The sequence below is a fragment of the Poecilia formosa genome, unplaced genomic scaffold (genome assembly GCF_000485575.1).
Source record: "Poecilia formosa unplaced genomic scaffold, Poecilia_formosa-5.1.2 Scaffold77, whole genome shotgun sequence".
In the NCBI taxonomy this organism is placed as follows: domain Eukaryota; kingdom Metazoa; phylum Chordata; class Actinopteri; order Cyprinodontiformes; family Poeciliidae; genus Poecilia; species Poecilia formosa.
In genome coordinates, this window is record NW_006800016.1 from 371,156 (window position 1) to 392,800 (window position 21,645).

At 40.0% G+C, this 21,645-nt stretch overlaps 2 protein-coding genes across 5 annotated transcripts; both read right to left on the reverse strand.

Annotated features, from left to right (window-relative positions):
* Window positions 1–1,302: 1,302 nt before the first annotated feature.
* Window positions 1,303–6,563, reverse strand: fdps (farnesyl diphosphate synthase (farnesyl pyrophosphate synthetase, dimethylallyltranstransferase, geranyltranstransferase)). Of its 2 annotated transcripts, XM_007556072.2 has the most exons (10): window positions 6,403–6,563; window positions 5,389–5,541; window positions 5,162–5,302; window positions 4,845–4,925; window positions 4,624–4,746; window positions 3,284–3,372; window positions 3,122–3,194; window positions 2,872–2,949; window positions 2,640–2,774; window positions 1,303–1,853 (listed from the first exon to the last, which is right to left on the reverse strand). In XM_007556072.2, exons 1-10 carry the CDS (start codon window positions 6,403–6,405, stop codon window positions 1,653–1,655), a joined length of 1,077 nt encoding a protein of 358 aa, XP_007556134.1. In that variant the 5' UTR covers window positions 6,406–6,563; the 3' UTR covers window positions 1,303–1,652. The 2 variants fall into 2 exon arrangements, with proteins under 2 accessions (XP_007556134.1, XP_007556132.1); XM_007556070.2 differs by lacking the exon at window positions 6,403–6,563 and having other exon boundaries at window positions 5,389–5,873.
* Window positions 6,564–8,480: 1,917 nt separating this feature from the next.
* On the reverse strand, window positions 8,481–20,405 carry fam189b (family with sequence similarity 189 member B). Of its 3 annotated transcripts, none has more exons than XM_016673460.1 (15): window positions 20,252–20,405; window positions 18,820–19,845; window positions 18,678–18,734; window positions 17,460–17,567; window positions 17,200–17,316; window positions 16,253–16,360; window positions 15,947–16,107; window positions 15,734–15,833; window positions 14,534–14,606; window positions 12,854–13,124; window positions 12,425–12,774; window positions 12,294–12,335; window positions 11,136–11,311; window positions 10,849–10,995; window positions 8,481–10,759 (listed from the first exon to the last, which is right to left on the reverse strand). In XM_016673460.1, the coding sequence occupies exons 2-15, from the start codon at window positions 19,051–19,053 to the stop codon at window positions 10,508–10,510; spliced, it is 2,196 nt and encodes a 731-aa protein (XP_016528946.1). In that variant the 5' UTR covers window positions 19,054–19,845; window positions 20,252–20,405; the 3' UTR covers window positions 8,481–10,507. The 3 variants fall into 3 exon arrangements, with proteins under 3 accessions (XP_016528946.1, XP_007556135.1, XP_016528945.1); XM_007556073.2 differs by having other exon boundaries at window positions 20,195–20,405; XM_016673459.1 differs by having other exon boundaries at window positions 18,820–19,076; window positions 19,117–20,405.
* Between the last annotated feature and the right edge of the window lie 1,240 nt (window positions 20,406–21,645).

Consider the following 21,645-nt stretch of genomic DNA (forward strand, 5'->3'; position numbering starts at 1 on the left):
TGTGTGTGATTGTCCTGAAATTTGTTTAAATATGTCATAGATTTATTGGGTCAATTGTGAACAAAATCAGACAAAATATTTAATTTCTATATCTAGTGTACAGTGTACATCTCAATATTACTAACAATGTTTTTATTTAGAAATAGAACATATTTTAAATGCATTAGAGTAATATATTAAGATGTTTTTTATATTTTTTTATGTTTCAAAACATTACAAAAAACTGTCTTAAAAAGCCATTGAAAACCAAAATTCAGTTCCTCAGAAAAGTGGTAATTTACATAAGATCAATAAAAAACACTGAATACAAAACTGTATAAAAGTAAACTAATTTTACTTTAGTTAAGCACACAATGTGTGCTTAACATTTACTTGAGATTCCTTTTTCATGAATAACTTCATCAGTGACCTGATAAAGCAAAAATACATTTAATATATATAATTTTTTTTTACACAAAATATGCTTTATATAAAAAATATGACTTGGAAAAAGTCTGGCCAATTCTCTCTTCATGCCCATTAAGAGGTTTCTGAAATTGTATCTGCATCAAGAAAAAAAGGCCTGACATGAGGAACGCTGAATAGCTGAGGACAAGAAGTTTGTAATCCTCCTCAGGCTGCAGTCATTCCTAATTCACATGTAATTTCACCCAAATGTTTTCCTCCCACTTGAATGTTTGCTAATATATCCAGACACAGCTTCACAAAAAGCAAAAAGCCTATTTTGAAGCATTTTACTGACCACCTACTGGTAACATTAGCAGTTTTTCCTATTATTGTGTATGCCATGAAATAAAACTTTTATATTAAAAAGTGTAATATCCCTGCTTTTAACGCAAAATGCTTCTGTTCAATTCTTTTAATATCGGCCATTGAGCAACATGGTTTCATGTAAACCTTGTGAATGTGATGAACTTTGGCTGTTTTCCCTCACCATCTTTCAGTTTCCCAATTGTGAAACTTGATCTGATTTACTGTGTCACTGGCATATTAATATTGTTGACAGATTGCTCTCTGAATGCATTTCATAACTCTTATATACTACATGGTTCTTGATATAAACTGGTCTAATCGTAATTGAATTTCTGACTGGGATTAAGGTTTTTTAAAAAGGGATAAATTGTCTGTGATTGATAAAATAAGATGCAGATTAAGTGACAATCCTTTACATATCCTTCACTAGTCTCCATGTGCACCAAACCAGACCAGACCATTATTTATGGGCGTTTAACAATCTCTTTCTCTTGCTCAGCAAGTGCATTTGGTGTCCATTATTCTTGCCCAGAAAAAGGATGCAAAAGAGACGGATCATAAATAATTTATTAGGCACAATCACATTGAGACAATTGGCTATTTTATAAAAACACTATAAAAATGTTTTAGGAAATAATCTCCCAGGAGACACATCATTCCCAACCCCAAATAAAGTACAACTCTTTATTCGACATTATTGTCAAAATATAAACAATAACTGCGTTGAGACTTTTGTGGGGTAAATATGCCCTTTCCTCTCCCTTTAACCATTTTCCCTAACATTCATAACTCACTGAAAACCTACTTAAATACTTATGTTCAGCTCAGACCGGTCTGAAACTTCTCCCTTGTGACTTTAACATCCTAGTTCCAAGTTCTTTCCTGTGATGCTCCATCCCTCACTTGTTCCTCTTGTAAATCTTCTTGGCGAAGTTGAGGAATATTGAGTGAGGAAGGTTCTGAGCATGCCGAGCGATGAGCTTCTGCAGCCGCTGGTAGCTCTCCTCTTCATATGTGTGATACAGTTTTGGCATTTGTAGAGCATTGTACAGCTCTTTGACCTTCGACACGCTGGCTTCATCCTTGCGCCCGTAGCAAGCCTAAAGAGAGTGCGAAAACATCAGCTCTTGATGCCATTCAGTGGAAAATGCGTTACGTGAAAATAAAAAGAAACACACAAAATTAACGTTCCTATGAGCCCATCACAAACCCCAGACCTACATCACAGAGAAACCCTTTAGGAGGAGCCACAAAAAAGATCCAGTAAGATCCAGTATACTCCAGTATTGGAAAATAATTCAGAGGATGACGAAATGCTGTTGAGATGAAATTGGTCTGAACTGGTGCAAATTAACCTAAAGCTGCTTGCGAAATTTGCAATGGCTTGAAGGGAAACAAGAAATCCCAGGAGTCTTAAAAGAGCATCAGATTTAACTGGATTTCCACAGAACTCCAACACAGAATGGTTGTTAGCACAATTTTCCATGAACATCCAAATGTGGATGCACTTAAAACATTTGAATAATATTTCTTAACAGCAGGATTATATCAGCTGCAATGGAAAGTTTTTAGTAAACCATCGACCTCCTGAAAGTAAACAAGAGGAAACAGAAAAAGGACAGGATATGCAATGAGATGGGTATCTTTGTGGAACATCATTATTACCAGCCAGAAAATGACTGAAATAGGGAAACTGGCATTTTCATTCTGTGAGTGAAGGCTAATTTCTTAATAAATGCTTGATTTTTTTGTTGGAGACGACATCCATGCAAGGAAACAAATCGTAATCTGACGTTTTTGCATTGGAGTTAAACTTTGACCCATAGATTAGGTCGCTATGAAGAAAATTTTTTGCTCAAATGGGAATGCAGCATAACAAACCTCACCTCCAGAACTGATCTCTGCTCTGGAGTCATCACTTCTAGAGCTTTCACCACCAACCAGCTGCATTTGTTGTCCTGGATGTCTGTCCCAATCTTTCCAGTCACAGCCGGGTCACCATAACAATCCAAGTAGTCATCCTGTGGAATAAAACATATAAATAGTTTATCATCACAGCAGACATGTCAGCATGTTATTTAAACAGTGAGAAAACCGATAATATTAATAACCAACTACCTGTATTTGGAAAAACTCTCCCATCTCCAGTAAGATGTGCTTGGCATTACTGTGTTCCTCTTCGCTGTCAATCCCTGCCTGCAGGAATGAAAGTGCAGCATGTAAGAGAAACCTGCTGCATGCTTTCATTACTTTACAAGGGCAAGCTGTGCTGGCTTATCTTTCCCAAAGAAACAACTCTGCAGTCTTTAACTTCTTCCCCCTAAACAATCTTAATTAGCATTGTGGTTAACAATACAAACATACTCACCATGTACATTGCAGAGGCCACTGGGAGATAAAACGAATAAAAGGCAGTCTTGTATTTCACAATTGCTTTATACCTGGAATGAAGGAAAAAAAATACTTTTTTTTTTACTCCGATAAACTGCATATTTAAATCTATAATTTAAGATATTTTTCCTGTTATTACCTTTCCATGGTAAACCTGTTCAGGTCAATGTGACCAGGTGGAGCCGTAATGAGGTCCAGTGTTTGACCAAGTTCAGTCTGGAAGGTGGTCTGAAACACAAAAAGATAATAAAGAACATAACATTAATATTTACTTTTATCAGCGAGATAAGCAGGCTTAAAATCTGCAGTAATACACTTTTAAACTTAGCACACATTTTAACATACAAATTGCAAAAAAATTAATCTTCTTAGCAGATACTGTTACAGCATCTGAGATATACATAAAAACCTAACTGAACAACAGGGAGGAAGGATCAGAGGACAGAGGAAAGGAAGATGAAAGACAAGCAACAAAGAACAAAATGTAGGACAAGAGGAACAAAGGAAGGAGTTAGGGAAATGAAAGGACAAGACCAGACTGAAAGACAGGAGAGAAGAAATGAAATTAGGGAAGATTAAAAATTCATATTCTGATTAGGGGTTGAACGACTACATATTTTTTTAAGGTCGACTACATCATGATAGTAGTCGAGTCGATGTCGACTAGTCGCGGTGACGTCATAGTGACGTAAGCGCAAAAACCCTTCACAACTACTTGGAGGCTTTATCAGCTATTTTCACGGCAAATATTGACACCCCCTCCCCTTCTCCCGCTTTTACTAAGTCTATTATGCAGAATTAAAAGAGCAATAAACAGATCATTCTTCGTGAGCAGCGGAGAACTTTTTGTTGCAACAAACTTTTCTCCGCTGCTCACGACGCGTTGTCGCACATTACTCCGTCTTTTTTATTTTTTTAAGGATTTTTTCGGCACTAGTTTATTTGACAGCAATCTGACTGTAAGGGGGCAGAGAGAGCGGAGCGTGGGGAGAGAGGCATGGGCCCAGCGAATGGAGGACAGGAGTCGGACTCCTGACTACCGCGGAATAAAGTCTCTGTATGCGGGGCGCCGCGCTACGCCCCGATTGCGGTAGCCTATGCTGTAATTTACAGTTTCTCTTTGTTAAATTATTTAAATTTTTATACAATTTGAGCTTTCTGACGAACTCACCTAGTCCGCCTTCTTTTACTTCCTTGGAAAAATCTGTTTTGTCATGAGATTGCGAATAGTCGACTGGCCCAGAAAAAAGTCATTGCAGAGAAAAGAATCGACTAGTCGACTAATTGGTGCAACCCCCAATTCTGATCTGTACAAACATTTCTTTTTAGGAAAGACTGCAGAATCATCATCCTTCTTCAAGCCACAGTGGAATCTTTCTGTTGCGATTAGCTGCGCTCTTGGAGCGGACACATCCCACCCAACACTTGGAGAAACACAGCCCACCATATTGCTGCTTCTCTCCAGGGACTGAGACTTACCTCATTAAAAAGCTCCAGTAAATGGACGTAGTAGGGCTGACCCCTGCATTGTCTTCGAAGGAGTCTATATATTGATGCCTCCACAAGAAAGGAGTCATTTATTGCGTCCAGGCCTATTCCAGTCTTAAAAGAGGAAGAAGAGAATTTTTACTTGTGTGTAAATAAATACATAACAAAAATACATTTTAGCATCCTTTTTTTTAAATGACTTGAGCGCTCACCCTCTTGTACCAGCAGGGCTGTCCTCTCCGGGTCACAGATGCATCCATGATGTCATCTGCCATGAGGAAAAATGCTTGAAGCTGTAAGAAACAGAGTGACAATGCTGAGGCTAGATATGGCAGCGCACAGTGTGTCAGAGAAACAAGATTTTACAAAGAGCTCAAACTACATTGCTTTGGAGTTTTTATCCCTAGATGTTTTCAAATTTTGTCTTATTATGACTAAATACTTCTATGCATTACATTGGGGTTTATGTGATAATTAAATACAACAAAGGCAATGGCTAATTTCAAAGTATTAGACTTCAAATCCTTACCATCTCTATGCACCAGCCGACCAACAGAGCTTTCTGCACAGCATCCTGACTGAGCTGGGACGGCGGAAGAAGCTCTCTCAGGGAGCCAATTACAGACAAACCTCTGTTCTTCTTGCCTCCAGGAACATTGTAATCCAAAATCTAAAGCAGAAAGTGGATAATTAGACCAAATCAAAACTACTGGATTTGCAGCAAAGCTCACAAAGTGATAATAAATAAATCTATGCCTCTCTCAGCCTGTTCAAGGCGTCCACCAGCCCAGGATCCTGGAAGTCCCTCTCGGTCAGCTCTGTCACCAGCTCCTCAAACTTGGCATCAAACAGCTGAGGGTCCGACAGCAACGCCTTTTTGTTGTGTGTCCCGTTGCAAACGGTGTCCCCCTGCAAATAGGAGGCAGACAGCATAAATGGCCGACTTTTAAATCTGAACGGAGACGCAACCAACGACATGGCCCGAATGGTTTTAGGTGCATTAAATGCACAGCTCAGCAGCAGGCATCTCATTCTGGAGCAAATTCACTTCAGGGGCAAACTTATTGGAGTCCGTCGATGTGTAGTTTTAGCGGCAACATGACGTTAGAAACTCGTTTCAGTCCCCGGGAAAAGCCATGCTTGCTAGATTTATAATCTCGTACGAACAACACAGAAGGACTGTGATAAAGAGAATTGTAGCTTGAAGTTTAAATTTTCAAGTCAACGAAGTAAGCCTCTGATTTGTGACTTCCGCTACATATAAAGGGTAATTTCATTTCCCCCCCCCCGACTAAAATAAATTCACGCTCAAAAAGCGCCACTTTTAGAAATATTTATTCAGGATTCCACTATTCTAAAATTGTGGATTATTTAAAATACAGAATGTGTTCTATAAAATCCTTGTATAAATATTTTATATAAAAACCCAGAATAGTATTAAATATATATATTTTTTATTTTACAAATCAAGAAAGGAGCAAACTTCACAAGTTACATTTTAAACTACACATACTTAATCTACATCAATCCTGTATGAATTTGGCAAGTTTACGTGTTATCAATTTTTAATTTGAAATACTTTAAAGTTCCATAAAGGAGGGAAATATACCTTTAAATCGAAAGTAACAAATCTAAAGCTAACTTCAGCATCGCAAACTGCGTCGCTATGAACTATGGGATAAGTAGATGGTTAGTTTTCAGCTTTTAATCTGTTATCATGCGATGTATTATATAAACTTATGCTTCATTTGATTATATATCTTTACATACCATAATATCTTTGATCTCTTATTCCAAACTGCGCCGTATAGTTGAATAAAAATCAGCTTTTATCTCCTTCTCGCAGACAAACGGAGGTCTTTGAACGCTTCTTCTAACCAGGATATGGAGATTGTAGTTCATTACCTCACCCTAGCAGCTTTTATCTGGAATTATCGGAACTAAATGTCCCAGCATCCCTTGCATATGGGCGAGGTAAGAAAAGGCTTCATCTGACATTAGACGTTTTCATTGGCTGCTCGCATCGAACCAGGATGGGATCTTGTGATGATCAACCAATAGGACCTAAACATGGGCGGAGCTTAAGTGGAGTGGTCAGATTAAATCAAGCATTTATTGCACAGGTGAAATAAAGAAGTAAAATAGCAACCAGTAAAATTGCAGAGTGATTTTACATCATTTCTCTACAAATCTATGATGTTTTTAACCGAGAGTGAGGAGGCAAAAAAATAAAAATAAAAAATTAAATTAAATAAGCCTTACTCCCAATTACTTTTTAGTGTTACATGATACTTCCAAATCCTAAGAGCTTTATAGTTGAACAGAGGCTCCAAATGTTTATTAATTCAATTATTAATTAATTTTATGTCAGTCTCCCAAGGGAAAAGTAAACTCCTAAATATATAAAAACGGTGCATAATTTTGGCTTTCTAAATCTTATTTTGGCTTTTTTCTGCAGAAACTCTTCATTTAGTTAGAATGCTTAATGTTACTTTCCAAATTATTGATCAGTTATGAACTGATAAAATTTCTATGTTTGTAATTTCTCTTTTGTACCTGCAATTATTATGATAGTGTTGACAACCTTTTACAGAGTTCATTCTAGCAGAAGAGATCTCCAACCCAAAGGGATTTATCATGTAGGTTAAATTAATTATGCTTTATGCTATTTAACTATAAATTGTTGTACAAATCCAGAGCTATAAAGGTCATGTCAAGCTAATATAAATCATTAAGAAGAACTCTGGTGTTGTGCCATGAATAGTTCCCCGACTGAATCTGACCAATATTTGCCTTTAAACCTTAAGTTTTACATATATTTCATCCTGTAACTTTTTCTTAAACTTGGATATTAGTTTTAATTTCTTTCTTAAATCTGACTTTGACCATGCCACATTTTAAATATTAGTGTGCAATCTCCTACAGCTCTGGTCAGCCGTTTGGGCAGGAATGTCATTATATTTCAGCTTTAAGGTTTGACTTGAACTCATCTTTTTTCAGAGTTGACTTAGAGGATTTAAAAAAAAAAAACAAGAATAGCATGCTTTGTTCATGAATTTGTTTTCTGATACGCACAGGGTCAGAATTGTGCATACAGACACTCCTACACTTCTATTTGCTGAAACACCATTTAACACAGACCTGGCGTTCAGAACCACTCTAGAAACTCAATATTAGCTGGATTTATCTGTCGCTAAGCAATTTTTCAGCCAACTAGGTTCTGCTTCTATATTGTTCCACCTGCATTGTAAAATGCATCAGCACTACAGGAAGCAAAACAGACCCTCAGCATGATGCAGCCACCACCATGCTCTTCAATGATTTAAAGAACTGAAAGCCTCTCCTTAATTTGTCCAAAGATACAAATTAAGTAACTGTGTTTCGTCTGACTGTAAAGCTGTTCACCATGACGACGGTGAGCTTATGAACGTACCAATAAATGCGACAAACATGAGTTTCACTGCAGGTGTCTTAAAAATTACTATCTTTCATAACACTTAAACAACAGCAAATTTTTAATTTTTATTTCTATTATTTATTTCATATATTTAAGTACATAACTTGCAATAAAAGTTTTTCTATCCACGCTGCATTTAAATTTCAAATAAGTGTCATATTTAGTGTACATTTATCATTCAGAGTGAAAGGTTTTAGCCAAGTGGGCCTGCAATACAGATGTTTCTTTAAATGAATAAAATTTAATGCAAGACAGGAGGTAGAAACAAATCCCATTGCCTTTCCGAGTGTGTCTGTGTTTTTGTGTTTGCTAGTGTAGATGCATACTTGTACGTTCCCAAAATGTGCCTTCGCTGACGTCAGTGTATCCAGCTTAAAAATTCAGTCTGATATAAATGTGTTTATGCACTTCTAGAGTTTTTTTTTTCTTTTTCATTTAATCATCTTTAAACAACCACTGTACAGCCGAAATGTAACAACACACAGTGCGTATCCAGAACTTCATGATAAATTTGCTGCAGGAGCCTCTCAAAGCAGTTCGCATCTGACAAGGATCGTCCTCCTGTAGCCAAGGTCCAGAGGCGCGTGTGGAGCCACCTGGCAGGTGACTTTGTCCCTGACCTCCACCAACATTTCAACTGGCTGCATTGCAGGTCCTGTGTGCAGGAGGAGAAACAGAATAAAGAAGCAAACATGCAGATAAAGACATTCGGAGCAATTGTTACTTAGTTACGTGGACAGGCAGAATCAAATGCACAAGGTTCCCACAGTATTGCAGCAGTAGCAAAAAACATGCACCATTTTGTGTGCATATTACACGCACCGTGGTACAATTCAACCACTGGAGTCATGTCTGTGGCGGCCACTGGTGTCTCTGTAAGGAATGCTGGCTGCTTTGTTTAGGCGAACGCTGCCAAATTGGCAAAAAATAACTTAAAATAAAGAGGGAGTGGGAGGGAAGAGTAAAATAAAGCTGCTTTAGGATCTTCTTTGTAACAGCATTTGTCCTCAAGTGCAAACTCACTGGTGCATCTTATGGTACATTAAATAGAGGCTTCCAAAAGTATTCACACCCCATTTACATTTTTCATATTTTCTCTTGTTACGACATGAAATTTTATGAATTTTCTGTGACTATTATGTGAAAGACCCGAGACTAACTAGTGTATGATTGTGACATAGGAGGTAAACGATGCATGGCTTCCAAACGTTCCTACAAATAAAAATCTGAAAAATGTGTTGTACAGTTATAGTCATACCCCTAATTATAGTGCAGTTCAACTGTTTGCCTTCAGAAGTCATTTAATTAGTGAATAGAGTCCAACGTAAGTCAGCAGTAAGTAGAGCTGAACGATATGTTGTAAGTTTATCATTATAGCAGCATCACTGTTCACAAGAATGAGTTTGAAAGAAAAACAAAAAAACAACTGGATCGCCTTCTAGTGCCATGCATTGAGGCTCTCCATGACAGTAGATTTATTTGGTGTTGTATGTTGTTTACAGCAGAAGAAAATGTTTTAAGGGGGCATTAGGACATTCTGGTAAAGTAATTAAGAAACGTCTTCCACTTGTTTATTTGCCAAAACAACACATATAGGCCAATTTGTGATTTTATTTTTTTTTCAAACATGTTTAATTTTGTTCCAGTAGCTGGATAGAGAATTTCTTATCTGTAATTTATCGTTTCTATAAACCCAAGGCCAGAAAATCCTAACACTGATAAGCTAACAGTTTATTTATCCACAATCAGTAAACATTATCTATGTTCTGCTCTGCAAAGGCCTCAAAAATAGGAAGTGTTCGCAGGATTTCACAAATTCTCCACATCCAATTTGACTAAATTTGGGCAATTTTGCAACAATCGGTGGGGAAGCTACAATTTCAGTAAAAGGCGGACCTACAAAGTGCTGACTTAGAGGCACTGATTAATAGTACACTAGACTCTTCAGATTTTCATCTGAGGAAAAAAGAATTATTGGAGTTCAAGGTATGAATACTTTTGAGAGACACTGTATTCAGCTGACTGCTTTTGGTGGTACTTCTCTTAATATATATGGAAGACAAAAATACGGATTTCCTCATTCTCGTCACCTGAGCAAAGAAGTGGTCTAACAGCAATGTAGAAAAAAAAAAGATGAGAAACAAATTGGAACCCATAAATGCAATTGTACTGTAAATGGTCATTCTCTTCTGATCATTGTTCTCCTTGTTCGTAAAGAAAGCCGGAGCTCTGCGCTGACGTTCAGTCTATCAGAAGCACCTCTGAAGTAAAGTCGTTTTCACAGCTGACCTCTGGAAATGGAGGCGACGAAGAGAAAAAGGGGGGAAGACTTTTGAAAAATAAATTCTGAATGTTTTCACGTTTGCCAAAATCGTGCTGTCTTGTCTTCCTCTTTCCTCCTCCGCCCTCCTTTCCTCGTCACAGCGCAGACTCTGAATAGAGAGCTCCAGATGACCCGTGAGGCGCATGAGGCGCCATCAATCGACGCAACGACGAAGTGGAAGAGCTCAGATCTCCACAGCTGCGCAGGTGGATCCCTTCTGGCGCTCGACTGCTGTAGTGCCGGTTGTGTCTACTGTCGCTATGGGAGTGGTGATGTCCCCGGCGGTGAGGGTGATGGGAGTGAGCGTTGGGGTGTCCGCGGCTGGTGCTCCAAGGGGTCCGCGACACCTGGAGGTAATTTAATAAATCTGTAGATGATCTGGAGGCTGGAGATGCTGAACAAGTGCTAAAATTGGGTTAGAGTTTGGGTGTCATACTTGCTCAGAAGACAGGTGGTTAGAGCCAACCGTCTCAACTCCACTTCTCCTCTTTGGCCCCTGTCCTGTGCTCCCAGCATGCTCGGAGGGTGGCCCCAGGTTACGTTTGGAGCGCTGCAGGAAGCGAGCCACCAGAACTCGGGTAACCTTAAAAAAAAAAAAAAAAAAAAAAAAAAAAAAAAAAAAAAAAAAAAAAAAAAAAAAAAAAAGCAAGGAAAATAATAATGTCAGAGCTTAGTGTTTTTTTTTTTTCTTCACTTTTGGTACGTAAGAGATACCTGATTTACCTTCAGGTCTCCTAGAGAGCGGTGGCAGTCTTTAGGTATGCATATAGGTGAGGTGGGTGCAGGTTTAGGGGGGATTTGCACACTTGTGGCTGCTGTCTTAATGCCACCTTTACTTGGCAGAGCAGAAGGAGGAGCCACAGAAGAGCGAGGCAACAAACACGCTTCGGAAGATGGAGCTTTGAAGTCGAAAAAAAGGACAGAAATTGTAGGTGTTACGTTCTACAATGAGAGCACGCACTCGCCTTCATATTTACCAGGTACACCAGTTCAATTGCTTGTTAAGGCAATTGATGAAACAACCAATTACATAGCTGTGACTCAGTGCATTAAAGACACGTTGAAGAGAGTATTTTTCTATTATTTTTTTAAAATTTTTATTCAGGACCTCTGATTATGATTTTATTTCCTAAGCATTTCTTCATTGCCAAATTACGCCAAAAGATTTGTCTCTTCCCTCAACTTTAAGACTGTGTGTTTAATACACGATCTTTTTCTTACTTATAGTCAGGAAGGTATCCTAAGCAGTGGTAAGAAGAGTGTCTGTTTATGCAAGGTGTTTTTGTACGATTAATAAACTTACAAAAGCAAAGTGAACTTAATAAGTCAAGTTCACTTTGACTTGTTATGATTCAAAGCGAACATGGGAGACTTTAAACGTTGCGTGGTTGTTGACGCCAGATAGGCTGGTCTGAGTATTTTAGAAACTGATAGAGTAGGAGTTTCACTCAAAACCATCAGAAAATGGTCTGAAAAAGATAAAAAAAAAAACAACAACCACTGGGCAGGAAAGGTATGAAGGAGAAGAGTCTTGTTTGTATCAGAGGTCAAAGGAAAGTGGGAAGTTGCAGCAGCAGAAGACCACACCAGTTACCACTACTGTTAGCTAAGCTCGCAAAAATCAGATAATAACAAATTGAAAAAAGCATTCTCTGGTCTGATGAGTCTCAATTTCAGCTGTGACATTCAGATGGTGGAGTCAGAATTTACCATAAATAACATGAAAGCACGGATCCATCTCATGTTACCAAGGTCAAATCATCTCAACCTGCTTTGAACATGACAATGACTGTGGCCTCCACAGCCGCCAGAACCTGATCCAATAGGGCACCTTTAGGATGTGGTAGAACAGGAGATTTTCCTCTGGATATAAGCTCTTACCTGTGTCTGTAGATGCCTTGCTGCCTCCGGACCCAAAGTCAACTGGAACAAAAAAGGGGGGGAAAAAAAAGCATATTTTTGTCCTCACTGTAAAATTGGAGTAAATGTTTTCTCGCTAATGCTCGCCTCACCTGTGTCTGTTGAAGAGCCGAGGCCTGGCTCACTGTGCGACCGCACAAGGCGTAAAAAGCCTTCACTCTGTCTTCTAACGGTCCCTCCATGCTTGTCACTTCTCTCAGCCCTTCGTCGGAGGTAAAGGGCCCCGTGAGGAGGGAGCAGTCTGTTTCCGTGCTCACAGGCTGCTGAGGAAGACGATGGAGGGGGAACAGATGAGGCCGGGGCAGCTTCCTGGTTTGAGGGGTCGGTGAGGTTCACCTGAATCTCTGGGATGAAACGTTGCTGTTGATTTGGTGAGTTTCCTATTGCTTCCAGCTGGGAACAGCTGCTAGCTAACACAGCCTGGCGGTGCAGCACAGGAGACCTGGAAAACGGACTGGGAGAGTTAAAATTTCTCCTCAAAACTTAAGGAGGAATTTGAACTTTTTGGAGCCTTTTCTCACCTGTATGTATTGGTAGCTGTGCTAGGCGAGGAGCAGGAATTAGACCGTTCCCCTCTGAGGAACCGTCTTGCCCTCGGCCCTCCTGCCAGCGGGCTCTCCGGTGTTTGACACTGTGGACCGCGGAAGAAGCTGTCGCCCCTGTCAGCACAGGTCCTGTTGCCCCCGTGGCTCCTTATCCCAACCTCCATCAAACAGGAGTCTTCAGACGGGGAGGAATCATCAGGGATGTCCACAATCTCTGACATTAACAGAGAACCACTATCCATAGATACTAACAAGAAAAAACAATATGTTTTTCTTTATTATTCAGGAAAACCCTTGAATGTACACTCAGGTTTTACAATATTAAATGTGCCATCTTGTTTGACATTTCCTACCAGTTTCTCAAATGTATCTACATAAAACTGCAGATTTCATCTAAATCTTCACCTTTATTTTTGAGTGATGATATATTAAATAATTTAACACTAAATTACTTTCTAAATATTAATAACCATTAACCTAAATAACATTCCCAGTTAAGAAAAAAATATTAAATGCCAGTCATAGTTTGTACTATTACTGAAGCAGCTTTATGCTTCATTTTTAAATTGTCCTTAACCAGAAGTAATAATATATCTCACATTTCCAACTGTTAGCTGAAGAAGCTAAAGGCACATTTTACATTGGGGTTATACAGAAACAAAACGTTACACATTATTATTTATATTCCACAGCACAATGAGGAGAGTCATCTATTAAAGGTGAAAATGCAGAACCAGTGGCCAGCCCTGCTTGCTTCTGATTTCCCCACCCCACATCTGAGATGATGTTCTTGAGTTTAAGTGGTTTTAATGAGACTTGGCTGCTTGGTGGTTTGATGTCTAGGAAATGGAGCAGAAGCATTTTCCTTAAAGAAAAAGCATCTAGCTCAGTTTGAAATTGTAGGAGAATGTGCTATGGTCATTGTTGTATTGGACAATGACTCCAAAAAGTTAAAAAAGTTGACTCAAAAACAATACTGAGCATCATCATGACATCCATAGTAAAACATGGTGGTGGCAGCGTCATGCTCTGTGCTTAATTCTCCTCAAAGAACTGGGGCTTTGAGTTTCGGTGGGTTAAATTCTTAATGGTGATACAGTTTAGTTTTGCCTCCAATCTTCCAGGTATCTGCTAGAAAGCTAAAAGGCGAGGAGAGATTTTATTTTTGAGCATCTCTATGAGTCCAGGTATACAATTTTTATGGATGACTTCGTGGGAGAAAAATACTAATGACCATGTCATATTTCACATTTCTTTTTAATAAATTTGTAAACATTTCTACATTTTTCTGTCTAGATGGTATGACCAGTGTACATTCATAAGAAATCATTTGAGCTTTTTTTAAATATCATTATTATTTTAGCAAATGGCTCCAATGAAAGACAGAGAGTGAACATTTTAAAGGGGTCTGAAAACTTCCTGCACTCACTGCATGAGAGCAATATAATCTTGCGCTTCTATTGGTTTTGATTTTGGATTTTTATTGGTTGCTGTTTGAATATCAAAATAGCAAAAGAGCCATTTCTAGCTTATAATGGGCTTTCACTGTTTTTCTTTAACGTTTTGTCTTCATTTACATCTTGAATGCAACTACACGACTCCATTTACCTACATACGCACTTGACACAACATGACAGACAAACTGCATGACTGCACCTTCTCCGCTAAAGGCTGTAGAGGTCCCTCTCTCTCCAGACAGCTCAGTACCATGGGCGTCAAACACGGTTGCCTTGACAATCACAAGAGACAAGGATCAGGACAGTCAAAGGATGTATTACACAAAATGAAGAAAGATGCTGCAGAGTGACGTACAGAAGCTTAGCACTGCCCAGTCACATCTCTGTTATTCTGAATATTTAAATGTACCGTTTTCCTAAAAGCTAATGCATAAAACATTATTTTAATTGAGCAAAAAATATTATTATTTTCACTTCATTTGTGAAATTCAGTCTTACATGATTGCCATCACAGTTTTCTTTGTCTTATGAGCTTTTTTGGGGGGAGAAAATTGTTGTTCATCTTAATCGGCATAAGAAGTAAATGGATTATCATTCATTTCTAAAACTAAATCTAAACAGGCCAAATCCAATTACTCCCACTCTTTAGTCTTAAGTCATTGTTTTCTGCATGTTTAAACCAGGGAGTTTGTCTTGTAGGTATTTTGTATAACTTACTGGACACTTTCAGGAAGTGGGTTTTATAAGGAAGTGACTTAAGATGTATCTTCAAGGATTTTACATGGCACTTTCCCATATTTTAGGAAAGTACACTGCAGGTTCAGGAAAGTACATACAATTTTTTTTAAAGTCCCAAGTAAGTTCCTGAAGTTGCCTTACAAGTTCCTGCAAAGTGACAAATAGATTCCAGGGAAGAACCTGTGAAGTACTCAGTAAATTACAAGACAAAGTTCTGAAAGTTATCTAATAAATGTGATAAAGTACCTGATACAATCCTAGAAAAAAGTAAGCAGTAAGCTAAAAAAAAAAAAGTTCTGGGAAGTACTTGGGAAGTTCTATGACCTGGTAAGTCTTTGAGTTCCAGGGACATTCCAGGAAAGTGTCTGGTTAGTGCACTATAGGCTCCAGGGAAGTATCTAGTAAGTTGCTGGAAAATACCCAGTTAGTTTCAAGAAAGTTGCAGAAAGTACTGGGATAATTCCTTCAAAGCTACTGTGAAGATCGATCAGAGTTCCCAGTAAGCTCATTCGTTGCTCTATCATGCACCAGCATCCCTGTTATTTAAATCCATTTCATCTGCTAACTTTTGTTCTTGTCAAAATTAGGTAATGTTTTCTTCCCTAAATATCCGTAGCAGAAGTAATTCTGGGCAAATGTCTGCGTGTACCCAGCGGCTCACCTGGCTTGCAGCTCTTTGGCCCATCACAGCTTCATAGGGAGGAGGGCAGTCAGTGGGGTACAACGGGACAGGACTCTCCATGGAGCCATTATAGGTGATGCTGGATGTTGATGCAAACACGTTAATCATTCTTTAAAAGTGTGTGTGACATTATAAACACAATGGCTATTACAGAACACACAGATTGACAATATCACAAAAGTACTGTAGCACCTCTGAGCGTCTGTCTCTGAGCTGCAGGTGTATTCAGGCGGGTAGTAGGGAGGAGGAGGGATGGGGGGCACAAACTCCTCAAAGTCCATGATGTTGGTCAGGAAAGCGTCTTGCGGAGTGGTGCATTCTGGGTTGACTGAGCGGGAGCGATGAGGGGCGAGCTGAGCGGTAACCACAGAGGATGCATTAAGGTTTCGTTTGTGTTTAAAACTGATACCTTGAATTCCGGATGTGACTCTGCTGCATTGTAAAAAAAAAAAAAAAGATCAGCCACTTAAGTGAAATGTGCTGCGTCGGCGTGCTCACCAGGTGCACAAGATCCAAGGAGAATATGTGTATACTGCAAGTCACAGTGGACAGCGTACAAATGATGGTGGAGAGAATGCTGAGACCACACGCACTGAACAGGAGGTCCTGCACAAAAAAAACGGCATTCATAAAAATCTCAACTCAAACATTTTTTTTGGGTAATTCGTCTGCTATATAACATTTAAAATGTAACACTTTATGCTTACATATGTTTCCTATGTCAAGGCAATTTTGTAGGGTGCTAAGCTATTTTTGGAACATTGGTAAATATGTGTAAATACCCCCAAAACAAATAATATGTAGTTAACACTGAAAATGTTTTATAAATGTTAAGAAGACACTTTTTAAAAAAACTTTCCTAATAAGTAATTCATGTCTTTCTGTTTCCATAGGATATTGTTATGATGCAGTAGACATTATGCATATGATCATTTCTCTCAGTCAAGCTTAAAAATTGGAAAGACGAGAAAGCGTGAAATTACAATTATGCTGCAAAAAAATTACTTGTCCATATAGTCAGTGAGAACAACAAGTAAGTTTGAAACAAAAATTGTGACAAGCAAAGCTGCACCAAGAAGGGGAAAAAATGATTTCTTCCCCAACATCTCAAATACTACTGGGAGTTTAACTGGAACTGTCAGCTTCGGTCGGAGGAAACCGTAATCGACTGGGACATCTTTGAAATATTAAGAGACAGAGCACAAAACTCTCTCCTGGGTGAGCAGAGGTTAAGAGAACATAGAAGAGGCTCCAATATTCCAGATGATCCAGAGAAAGTGTGCAACAAATGTCTGTCTCACTACGAGGTCCAATATTTTTCATATATTATATAAGACTAAAACACAGTCTATTTTTATGCTGGAATACATATTTTTATTTTAAGCTTTTTCCCCCCGCACACACACACTTTTGCCAGGAATAAATGTGCAGAGTACAGTGCTTACCTTTAGCTGATGTTTGAATGAGTGACAGTCACCATTCTTGGACAGAACCAGGGTATCCTCATTCGTCATGGAGCAGGCTAGATTGCCTGGACAGCACACACAGAGACCATTCTCCACCTACACACATTATCATACAGAGTGAATCACAGTAATGCACCGATTGGAGCTCTTTCACATTATTCAAATTATTCCTGGCTCATTCCTAATGCATCTGCTTGGAAGGACATTTCAGCACAAGGAAGACGGCAGTTCTGACATACCTGGCAGGTGTTCATTGACTTGACCATCTGTGCGTTCTGACACGAGAGCATTGAGCCGGCCAGGCTGAGGATCACACACACTGCAGACAGCAACATGAACAGGGACACCTGTGGAGGGATGCGGAGGCCATGCTTAATTTAGAGTGGGTTATTAAAACTGCCTGCGACCAGGCAAGGAGAACAGATGACGCTAAAGGACACAAAACCAAATTTCACTGTTTATTTTACAAAGAGGATGAAACAGTCAGTGGAAAGGTGAAGAAAGAAAACATCCTTATGCAAGCCTAACATGCAGTAAGCCTAACTGCATGTTAGGCTACATGTTATTTTTTTTCAATATATTAAAGCTTAACTGACTCTTTGGTAGAGTGTCCCACTAAAACATTATGCATTTCAAATCATTGTGATGGTTTCTAAACTGGATTAATTATCCTGCATAATGAATTAATACATTATGCAGCACATTTAAAGCTGCAGTATGTAGCTTTTATGAAAAATGTTTTTGTTTTAAATAAAATTATCATTATGTCGTGATAGTATAAGATCAACAATATATAAGAAAAATTGAGCCCCTCTGCGCACCAGCAACCCTCCCGACCCCACTAAAGGACAAGGGTGTAAAGAAAATGGATGGATGGATGGTGGATGGATGGATGGATGGATGGATGGATGGATGGATGGATGGATGGATGGATGGATGGATGGATGAGTCCCTCTGCTTTCTTCCTGTGGTAGCTGCAGAAATACACCATTCAGTGAGAAACAATCAAAATCAGGGGGAGGGTCTTAGCGCTGTCAATCACTCTCATGCTCACCCTTAAAGTCTTTGTAGGTTTTCCCTGTATTTTCCTAAAAACATGATTGTCCTTTAATTAGCTCAATCTTTCTTCAGTCGACTCTGACAAGCTTCCTTGACCTTATGCTGCCTCATGCATTCATACATAACATTTTGCGTAGCATAATATTTTCTCTGTCAACACACACACACACGCACGCACGCACGCACGCACGCACGCACGCACGCACGCACGCACGCACGCACGCACGCACGCACGCACGCACGCACACTCACACAGGATCTCTGTTGCTTCTGTGATCATGTTCTCCTTTGGGTGCTTGTAATGTGAAAAAAATGGGAAATACTCCCAGAAGTTTGAATACTCTTTTTTTCCCCCCCAGTTATGATGAAAAGTTGTTTAAATGCAGTGAAAAACATACCACCAGTGTTAGAGGTCTTCTCCATGAGATTATTCCCACTATCCCTGATGCCACCACCTGGTGACAAATGCAAACATAAAACACGCACAACTTACAGTCAGCTTGGTTTCGTTTAACAAGCTTTGGCTACAGTCATACTCACAAAGAAGCCAGCCCAGAATGGACAGGACTGCCGGACGCGCGCGGATGAGGTGAAGGCCATGCTGGTGAAAGAGAAGGCCAGAACCATGGCTCCCAGCCCCAGGTGGCACAAACCCAGGTAGAGCAGCAGACGGGCCCCACCGGGCCCCCTGCCTGACATGCCTCTGCGACTGTCAGACCAACCGCGAGATCCAGAGGCAGAAGCCACGCTGCTGGAGTCTGAGGGTGAAGGCATGGTTGGCTTGTCTCTATGTGTGTATGTGTGTGTGTGTGTGTGCGTGCGTGCGTGTGTGTGTGAGTGAGGAGGATGGGAAGATGTTTACTTGTGCACTGAGTTCATATAACAAACTGTGTAGGCAGAAACACAGAAGAGCAGAGGAGGAACTGGTGTAAATGCTGGGTTAACGGTGTTACAATTCATGCATCAAGCTGACCCCCTGGCAGGTGCAATGGTTCCTGCGTAATGTCCAGACCGGTCAGTGAGTCCAAGAACTTGATCAGCAGAAAGCTGAGAATCGAGCAGCCCCTCCACACAACCACAGCACTCACCCCACTTGACGTTTGAGCTCTGCTGCTGCTGCTGCTGCTGAGACAGTTAGAGTCGACGCAGCGTACTCTCAGTCCATGCAGCGCAGAGTACACCTTGTGCCACTTTCCTGTTCAGTCCGAGTAAAACACAACTTTAAAGCCGAGTAAAACATCGACTCGGCTCGTTTTAAATCCTCCCTTTTCAAATCATTTGCGGCTTGCAGACGCGTCCTCCTCCTCCTCCTCCCCGCCGGCTCTCCTCAGCCTCTCCCTCATCTCGGCCCGTGTGGCATTGCGGTATAACCGGAGCCCCGAGCAGGCCGCAGGTTCTCGAGCCGTCCCAAAGAAAGCGGCCAACGATCGCTCGCTGTTTTGCGCTCCGTGCAGCAGAGGTGACATGCGTGCGCCCGGTCATGAGGAAAGGCGTCCCGACTTGTGCGCTCCCTACCTGGCGACCTCACAGCTCATCATCATCATCATCATCATCATCATCAACATCCTACAGGAGGAAACAGCAGTAAAGGGATGAGGAGATGATACCGGTCCGTCCGGGAAGCAGAGGCTAATTATTGCGACTTAGAGATGAGGAGAAATATCTGAGCATAGATTTGCTAACTGTCTTAAAATAGCAGCCAGGTGGATCAGACGATATATCGGATAAAAAAAAATAAAATAAAATAAAAAAAATTAACTTAATTTAAGAGCTTTTGCTATGGTCCACCAAGACCCCATCTTTTTCCTCCGCTTCTTTCCTCCCTGCAGTCACGCGGGCATCCCGTACAGACCGTGTGTTAGTGTGAGCGTCTCTCTCTCTCTCTCTCTGTGTGTGTGTGTGAGAGTGTGTTTACCTCTCTGCTTCCCACCAAGCCTCACAGAGCCGTCACTTATAGACCACGTGCACGTACCGTATCACTCTATCCATGTTCATCTTGATTAACCCGAATTTGTTCTCTCTGCATCCCTCTTCCGACACTTGGGTGAATAATAGTGTTTGCAAACCGAAAAGCTGCTCCGCATGCGTGATGACATGGCACGCCGAACGTGCAGACAGCTCGGGAGATGCGGCAGCTCGCGCGAGCACGGTCATAAAGGTGGTGCTGATGCTGGAAAGGAGGAGGAGGCGTGGGTGCCATGGCGACAGAATCCGGCACCTTCTGCAGTAAAAACGGAACGAGCAGCAGTTAGCCGATCCTTCGTGAAAGACCTGTATTGCAGCCAACCCTTTAAGAGTTTAACATAATGTTTGCTTCTATAGACTCAGATTTTCAGTACTTAAAAACAAAAACAGAAAATACTACATAAAAAAAATGTATTCTTTTTTTTTTAAGATTCTTTCCTTAGAAATATCTTTCAACTTTTAGAAATATCTTTCAACTTTCTTCATAGTTGTAAAATGTTTTTTGATTGACTCCACACTCCATTATTCCAATAGAGTTTAAAATGCGCACATTTTCTTTTACCAGCCTTTTTCTGTCTATTATTATTGAATATTTTTACCATCAACTTTGTCTATTACAATCTTAAATGTCCATTTTGATGAAATTTTATGTGACGGACCAACACAACGCCACACTGGCATCATTGTGACACGGAAAAGGATGCATTGTCCACAAAATTTTTTACAACTGAAATTCATCAATATCATTAGACTGGACGGAGACCCTTATTTTCCACATCAATTCCAAGTCTCGCCACATAATGTCAACTGAATTTAGGTCTGGATTTGATTCCAGCTCTGCCTGGGTATTCTCCTGCTGGTACAGTTTTTTGCAGTCTCCTTCTGGATTGAGCTGCAACAGCAAAGCCTGTTGGTAATATGTGGAAATATTCGCCTGCTGGAGAAAATGCATTGGCATTAAGTCCCTGTAGAAGGTAAGGTGACAGCAACTGGATATAGAGAGATTCCTTAAGAAATCTCCAGGGCGCTCTGAACACTAGGTGCCAACACAATGACCTGGCGCACAATAGCAAGGATAACAAAGGAGGGCCTTCAAAAGCACTCAAATAGAGCATTGACTAAGATCCAATAGAACATCCCTGTAAAGACCAAAAAGAAAAAAAAAATGCTCTCACAGGTCCTTATCCAGTCTGATTGAGAGCGAGTGAATCTGTGGAGAACAAAAGAAAATACCCCAAAACATGTGTAAAGTGTAGAGACATTTAGAGGAAGACTTGATGTAATTGCAATTAAAGGTATTTCCACAAAGTATTAAGAATGTGCAAATACTTAAAACTCTTAGTTAAATATTTGCTTTTTAACCCGTTCATGCATGAATTATGGTCCATTGTGTCAGGATTT